Source organism: Phascolarctos cinereus, unplaced genomic scaffold, assembly GCF_003287225.1.
Source record: "Phascolarctos cinereus isolate Bilbo 61053 unplaced genomic scaffold, phaCin_HiC Scaffold_726;HRSCAF=1367, whole genome shotgun sequence".
Lineage (NCBI taxonomy): Eukaryota > Metazoa > Chordata > Mammalia > Diprotodontia > Phascolarctidae > Phascolarctos > Phascolarctos cinereus.
In genome coordinates this window covers 206,312,846-206,321,410 of record NW_027556098.1, presented here as the reverse complement: position 1 = coordinate 206,321,410, position 8,565 = coordinate 206,312,846, and the positions used below count along the sequence as shown (strand labels likewise).

General features: G+C 40.9%; 1 protein-coding gene across 1 annotated transcript in view; it reads left to right on the top strand.

The window, feature by feature from the left end:
• Positions 1 to 204: 204 nt before the first annotated feature.
• The window catches only part of UBE2E3 (ubiquitin conjugating enzyme E2 E3), a 99,540-nt gene continuing 91,179 nt past the window's right edge, over positions 205 to 8,565 (top strand). The window contains 3 exon segments of the mRNA XM_021006405.2: positions 205 to 289; positions 2,389 to 2,607; positions 4,533 to 4,583. Coding sequence (XP_020862064.1) covers positions 2,414 to 2,607; positions 4,533 to 4,583 — 245 coding nt within the window. The 5' untranslated portion in view covers positions 205 to 289; positions 2,389 to 2,413.

The following is an 8,565-nucleotide window of genomic DNA, read 5'->3' as shown; positions in this document are numbered from 1 at the left end:
TTCAGTAAATATCAATCAATCTTCCAGGGCAGGAGGGAGGCGGCGGGGTGGCTTCCGACAGCAACGAAAGGTCTGGGGTGGCAGGGCCGAGATCCTGGGCCCTGAGGATCCACCCTCCCCCAATACCCAACCCTTTAGTATCCAGAGCCACCGCCGCCGCCTCCTGCACTGGGGGAAGGGTGCCAGGCAGGGGGAGGAGAGCCTTTGGGGGTGACCCTCCCTGCTGGCACTGCCGAGGTGCACCAGACTGCGAGCTCTCTCCTCCTCCTCCCCCGCGCGGACCCGAGGGGTGGGTAGTCCAGTGGGTAGCTCCGGGAAGGGCGGTGGGGTAGGGAGAGTTGAGTGGTGCAGGCCGGAAACCACCCTGCTGCAAAATCGGCCCTCTGGCCCCTCGGGCTGGTGCCCCCGCCCTCCCCGGGGCTGGCTGGCTGGCCGGCCCGGCGCATTCCTTCGGGCCAGTCCGCCCCTGTCCCCGGCGGGCGGCGCACTCTTTGTCCTTGGCCGGCCCAGGCGGGCGGACGCGTGCGCCCCCCGGGTGAAGGGAAGCGTTGGGGGGAGGGGGGGCGGGAGAGAGCGAGCGAGCGAGGGAGAGAGAGAGAGCGAACGACGGGAGGGAGCCAGCCCGGGCCGCCGGCGCGCGCCCCACAGCCAGGCAAGCGAGCACGCGCGCCGCCTCCTCCTCCCCCTCCCCTCCTCCTCCCCTTCCCTCCCGCACCCCTCCCCTTCCCTCCCAGCTCGCAGGGAACTTGCTGACTGCACCGATCAGGAGGCGAGCGGGGACAGGGGAGGCCGTAGAACTCTCGGATCTCCCCCGTTCCATCTGGGCTCCCGGGGAGCTCTCGCCCTCGCACAGCAGCGGCGCCTCCTCCTCCCCTCTTCCCCTCTCCGTCCCCCACCCCACCTCCACCCCCGTTTTCTTTTCTCTCCTCTTTTTTTTTTTTTTTTTTGCAAAGGCGCTGGGCGGCGCCACCCTCCGGCCAGAGCGCCGCACTACACAACCCCCTCCGACTTTCAATGTTCCACACTCCCCGGCCAGAGCCTCCTCTGCTTCTTTTTTTTCCTCCCCCCCCTTCCCCCTCCCGGCTGCTTCCATTTCCTTAAGGAAGGGTTTTTTTTTTCCTCTCTCCTTCCCCCACATCTTAGCTGCGTGTAAGCGGGACAGGACGGCGGTGAAGGTAAAGCTGGAAGGGTTTTTTGGGGGGGGCGGTGAGAGATGGGGGGGTGGTTTGCAGCAGCTGCGGCGGCAGAAGCAGCGGCGGCGGCGGCGGCAGGAGCAGCAGCAGCAGCAGCAGCAGCGGCAGCAGCCGCCGCCGGGGCGAGCTGGGGTTGGTTGGTGGGGGTAGGAGGGGGGGAGGGGGGGCAGAGGGAGCTTTGTTCTTGTTTTCAGCGCTCGCCCTGTCGGTCTCCGGGAGCCCGAGGAGCCAGGACTGACTTCACGCATCACTTGGTGCACACACCATGCTGATATTGGAGCGCTGCCTCCTACCATAACAAACCCTCTCCCTGTCCCTCCCCACAAAGGGGGCTGCAAAGCTGCATTTCCACCGCCGCCGCTGCTGCTGCTGCTGCAATATTTTTATCTAAAGCTTTTCTTTTTTTTTCTCTTTCAAATCCTGTCCAGAGTTCTTTTTTGGGGGGGAGGGGGCTTTGTTCCTTTTTTTTTTTTGGCCAAAATGTCGGTCTGTAATATAAAAACTGAGCAAGGAACGGTGGCATTGGGAGCTTTGCAGAAGGTGCAGTTTGAATTTTGCTTTTCACTGTGGAGCAGCCCTGTGGTGGCCAAATGAATCTTTGCTGCTGGCCGTGTAAACGAAGGAGGCTGCTTATTAGTCCCCCCCCCTTTTTTTCCTTGGGGAGGAGGGGGGAGGTATCGTGCTTAAAGGCTTAAATGCAAAGAGAAAAGGGTTGTTGCCACGTTTAGGAAGCATATGGGTGATTAACAGGACATGTTTTTCCTTCAGAGAGGGAATTTGGTAGCTCTGACCAACGTAAATGTGTAAATATTTAGACGTTATTAGTGACTTTTTAACATTTTTCAGCGAGGTCTGTTATTTACAATGTGTCATATGTTATTAATGTTCATTGCCTAAGTTCCCTGGCAAATCTGTTTCGTGCCTTCTGAGAAAGTAGACAATTGATAGATTGTCCAAGGGACGAAAAAAATTGTGAGTGGGTTTTCCAAGTTGAGTTCTGTAAATCTTTAAATATTGGCATTCTGGTATATACATCACCTCCCTCTGTAACCTTGCAGTAACAATGAGATAAGTGTATAGACACTTTTCAAGGCTTTTCATTTAAAGGACAGATTTTAGGAAACATTTTGCAGAAGGAAATGATATGGAATTTGTTCTTCAGGTTTAACCCTTTTTCTCTTTTCTCTTTTAAAAGTTTTCAGAGAAATAACTCGACCAAGATGTCCAGTGATAGGCAAAGGTCAGATGATGAAAGTCCAAGTACCAGCAGTGGTAGTTCAGATGCAGATCAGAGGGACCCAGCAGCACCAGAACCTGAGGAACAAGAAGAAAGAAAACCGTCTGCTACCCAGCAGAAGAAAAACACCAAACTGTCTAGCAAAACCACTGCTAAGTTATCCACTAGTGCTAAAAGGTAATACCTATGAGAGGTGGTTTGCTTTTTTTTGAAGTGAAGTCTGTAAACTGTATTTTAAGTGGATTAGAACTTCAGGTATATTAACTCTAAATACAGAAACCAAAATACTAAGTTGCAAACTTTTTTTTTTTGTTAAATGAAAGTTGCCATTCCCTAGGTTGTATATGAGACCTTAAAGGACACCTTAAAGGAAACTTCACTAACGTGTTGGCTTGAGTAAAAGAGTGTTTCTGTAGAGATATAATGTCACGTACCCTAACCCTTGTTGTTATTTTAGTAAATATAGTTCCTGAAGGAAAACTATGTATTCTCAAATTAGATGATGCTTTGAGGTTGCTTTTACTCCTTTACTCTGCCTTCTCAACTTCTGTATAATAGAGACTCAGGTCAGCAGTAACTCATAAGTTTTAGAAATCTTTTGGAATTCCGTGTGATCCTATTGACATGTAAAAGGTATTAGTTTTCTCTAAAAAAAGAAAAGATGTCAAGTCCTAAAAAATATTGAGCATCATTATAGCTAAACTAGTCATCACCTTCTGCCTTGGAAAAGAAAGGCTTTAAAATGCTTTATAGTTCGTTTTTGCATTTAAGTAGAATCATCTTGCATTTTGTTATGCAAGAGCAAATAAAACTGGAAGGTGAGTTTTCCAGTTAAGTCACTTCAGAGCTTACATTGCCCCTTTGCCTGTTCAGTAGGAAAGTTGTGGATGCATTTGACTATCCACATTCACGTGGATCTGTAGTAGGGAAAAAAAAATCCATATTTTCATATGTCGGGTGGAAAAAAGCATTTGTTTTCTGCTGATTTATATTATGCTTTGATGGGTGTGGAAAACAAATTCTACCAATGGAAATCCATCAGTGATGAAGTTGCAGAAGAGAGTCATTAACCCATATGATTATTCCTTGTCTCTGAAGACTTACACAGTCGTATCATTAACAACATTTAAGTTATTTATAGGCAGTAATTTTTAAATGTCTGCAAAAGTACATAGAAAATGGGGGAAAAATTATTTAACTTCATCAGTTTTGCAAAGCTTCAGGGATAATGTTTATATAGTTTCACACCTATTTACCTTTTCTCTAAGTCACCATAATCTGGAGATCATTTTCATTAAATGTGTGCAGTACTTCAAATGGTTAAAATCTATTGACATAAAGGATTCATTTTGTTGTAGCCTGTTGTCAGAGAACTTATTAAACAATTCTAAAGTTATCAAAGCATCAAACATTTTTTGAAAGACAAAAATGGAAAGGAAAAGTCAAGTTTCTGAAGTTGTCTGAAGCTACAACACATGCTTAGTTTGTAATCTGAAAATGCGCTTTTCAGTTTGAGTACTGTACTTAGGATGTGGGAAAGAGATTCAGTCAAATGCTAAAAGTAAAAATCCTTCAAAGTGCTCATGTGATAATGTTGGTAAATTTCCACCAATTGATTTGTAAACATTTTTAGGTACAAAGAAACAGATAAAATATTGTCAAAACTATTTGTGTGCTCCCTGCTGTAGCTTGTTAATTCTGCCTCAGTAAAACTCGTTTAAAGTCATTGTCAAATATTCTAGTGTATTCCCTCCTCCCTTCTTGTCTCATTTGCATATAAGCTTGAAAACAGAATTTCTTAAGTAAAAAGTATTCTAAAATGGATTTTATTCACTTTATTCAATGCTAGTGGAAGATTACTACCCAAATCAGGTGCCCACGTCTCATTTATTTATAGTAGTAAGTAAGAAAAAAGCTGCAAAGTTTCTGTTATGGGATTTGGGTTATGCCTCTGAGAACAAAGAGGAAGCAGCCATGTTAGCATTACTGAAGGCAAAGCCAGTCTTGCATTTAACTGCATGTTGGTAGAGGGCAGTGTAATTCCCTGATTATTCTATAGACTATCTCCAATGCTTTGTTGTCTGTTCTCATTTCACCAACAGAATTCAGAAAGAGCTAGCTGAAATAACCCTTGATCCACCTCCGAACTGCAGGTATGTAACAGAGGTGTTTCTGTTTGTTTGTTTTTTAAATTAAGGACAATGTGGAGAAATTAATAAATGTGCCTGGATGTTTGTTGAGCAAAACAGGCAAGCCATTTCTTTTTTGGCTTTCATAGGTGGATTATTATAAAATAAAGATTGTCTAAGGCAAATTAAATAACTATGAGAGAAAAAAATAGTTGTTGGAACGTCATGGAGTTTTGATTTGTAAATACATTGATTTTTGTGCTTCTTAAGGGAGATCAGTATGAATGGTGTTATTTTTTATTGTGGTATTTGTGCTGTTGAGTATGTCAAATTCAAAAGTATATTGTGAAAACTTCAAAAAAATTTTCTAAGCTTTGAAGTTTACTGCTTTTGTGAAATCTTAACCTAACTGACCTAAGTGCTGAAAATGTGACTATAAAGTTAGAAAAATGTAAAGTACAGAGTGTAGCTGTTCATATTTGATTTATTCAGGGAAGTATGCTTGAAGGACGAGTTTTGTGTACTAAGATAATGAGTTTAGTTGTTACCAAAGCTTGTATTGTTGGATTTATTTACATTTTAACAAATGTCTACATTACTTGGGAGAATTCTTGGTGATCTAGGTGATTTAAATGTGTGGATTAAAAATAAATGAGTGTAATGGGAAGAATTACTTTTAGTGCAACCTAAGACAGCTAAACTGAAGTAAATTAGCAGAATAAGTTTTAAAAGGTAAAATTGGCTAATACTATTTTCCATTTCACTGGTCTTCCTTTTATTAAGAGTATTATGTTTCCTTTTTAGAAAGTGACTGATTTCCAATTGATCAAACTTTAGAAGTACATTCTACTGTAAATATTCAGCAACTAGTGTTTGTATTTAAGAAAGAGTTGCTGAGGAGAAGTTTTTATAGTTTTGATATCATGATGCTTTGGTGTTTTTATCTGTATCTTTGTTGCATCTAAAGATTTATAGTATTAAAGGGAGACCCAGAGCAATACAATTACTTTTGTGTTTTATGTGTTAACTGGATCTTAAGATCATTGTGATCTGATCCCGGCTTATCTGGTGGTGATTTTGTATGAATTATCTTTCTTCAGCACATAAGCTTTACATTTCAGGTGAATTGGAAAGAAAAGGCATCTTATTCTTTTTTTTTTCTTTCTTTTTTTTTTTTGTAGAGTGAGGACACAGACTAATTTTGAATAGGCAGCCTTATGTCAGAATTCACAATGTGATTTTATAGGACAAATTTTAGCCATGGTATTGACTTTTTTACCTAATAGTCTATGGTGTCTGTAGATGAGTTGTTGGAAGGGTTACAGTTTCTAGAATTGGCTTTGTTTGTTTTTTCTTTTTATTAATAAAAAAAAATCTCTCTCTTATCTATCAATGATCTATTGGTTCAAACCATTTAAAGATCTCAAAATGGCAGGGAAAGTCAGAAATCTCCAGAAAATAAAATTCTTACCATCTGCTAAATGCTAATTTGTGTGTTTGTATAATGTAGGAGTATGACATGCCCTTCAGCAATAGTTGGGTGTTACAATAGTTAAGAAGTATATCTGACTTGATAAACTCAGAAATATGTCCAAAAGTCCATTGGGAGTTATTTTAGAGAGAGCAGGAGCAGGGTTCATTGATGTTTTGACTCTCTCTCTCTCTCTCTGTCTCTGTCTCTTTCTCTCTCTAAAGATCAAGGCTTATTCAAGACAATGAAATTACTACTTCAAGGTTAATTATTAGACTAGCAAAATGGTGAAGTGAACTTTATGTGCTTGCTTGTGAAAAGGAACAGGTTTCCTAAACTCTGCTTTCATATCACAATCTCAAGCATATGTTTAATAATGTAAACTATGAACTGTTTCCATGTTTTTTTCCCCAATTCTTTTAATGGGTAAATCTCTGGGTGACACATAAGTAATACACACGTACAAGTATGTATACTACACATTTATTTATTTGGGTTTGTACTTTGTTTAATTGTACATGTACCTGCTCCCTACTCAGATACCTTGCTGAAGCACAGAGGTGTGATCCTGGGTTTTTGAAAGTTTTATCAACAGAACCTAAGCTCTGGTAGGTCGAGCTGGAAAGGCTTTGATTGTAGGCCAGGCTGTGGTCTGTATCTTTTGTCCAAGAGCCAAGTTCAGAGAGGCTCATTACCAGAAAGTTTTGTTACTGGGTGATGACTTTTTTTGGCCACAGAAACTCACAGTCACTCGTCAGGTATGAAGGGGTTGTAGACTATTTCCATAGATTGCCCATTCTGATCAATTGATGGCTCTTAGGTGTCTAAACATGTTTCTGGGGAAAATTGAAGAGTATACTTATGTTTATGGGATCATCACTTCTAGAATGTGACCATTTGGCAAAGAGAACACGTTTCTTTTTAAGGTGGTGTCTAATGTGTGGATGTTCAAATATATATTAAACTCCTGGGCTCTTCACTTCAGTGCTGAAACTGTTATATGTAGAATATCAGCGTTATCAGTCCACAGTCTTTTGAAAGACTACATTGGTCCCAGTGTTAGACTTAGATACTTGGTGGTCTAATTGGGAGGGGAGAGATTCAGGGGCTCTGACGTATTCTTGAATTGTTTGACTTTGTTGCACTTCTTTGTGGGGAGACGGCCTGGTAAAGTGGAGAGAGGACTGGATGTGGAGTTGGCTTGAGGCTTGGATTTGCCATTTACTACCGATGTGACTCTGGGCAAGAAACTTAATCCCTCTGAGTCTGTGTCTTCCTTTATAAAATAAGGGGTTTGTACTCAGTGACCTCAAAAGTGCCTTCCTCTAAATCAATGATTCTCTGTGCCACATTTTGGTGTGTTGAGTTAATCCAAAGGTGTGTTGCCAATGCAGTGTCATTTGTTTTTGTCCAGGCTTGTGATTTCATCAGTTTGGAAAACTTGGGTATGGAAACTCCAGCCGCTGATGCAGATTTGTAACTTACAGGCTTAGAGATTTTTCTCATGGTTATGGAGAAGTTAGGACTTGGCCCGTGGTCTTATATCTAATGTATGCCAAGCTGGAATTGACCCAGGTGTTCCTGACTCTCAAGACAAGCCCCTCTAGCCATTGTATCATAACGTTTATATCTTAATAATTCAAATTTCTCCCCTAAGAGATGAAACTTTGAATCCATATACTTTCTCCACACACTTGAATCAAATGAGAAAATTATATAAAATTTTTTTAAAAAACTAGCTGAACAGTCATTTCCCTAAAAGGGATATTTCCTTACATCTTCAATTAACATTTAACAGAAGTTTCTTTATTGAGTTATACAACTTTTGTAGAATCCCTTCACGAGGGTCATCCTACAATAGATTTATTGAATTAACTATGATATTTTTAATTATTTTCATATATGAGTGATATGAAGATATGATAAAGAGGTTCTTTCTGTACTCCAGATGTTTCTGTTTCATAATTACAGTTATTGAGTGGTGAAAGAACACAGGCCAAAATTGCCTAATAACTCAGTACGTAATATTTTAATAATTCTTGTCAGTGAGACTTTCAGATTTACATATCACATTTGAACCTATAGCGTAAATATCCTAATATATCTAGGGGAAGAAGGAGAATTAAGGTTCTTGATAGTAGTAATTCTATCATTTTTTAGATAACATTATATATACTCTATTGTCCAAATTTGTCATAAGACACTTCCATTCATGACATACATATTGATGACTATTTTAGAGTCTAACCTGTGAATATCCAATTATGACATTAAATTCTTCTACTTGTCATGCTTTTACTACAAAAATAATGGTATTTGTGGCATAGCAATGTCAATCAACAGGTATTTGATGAGTGCCTAGTATGGATTCAATAGTATTCTAGATGGTCTGGGCATTGTAAAACTATACTTAACCTTGAGCATTTACAGTATGTTTAGAATATTTAATTTTCAGCAGAGACTCTTCTGGGCTCTGGCAGATAACCTTGAAGTAGTGTAGTATTAGTGAATTAGTGTGGTGTTTGACCTTGATGC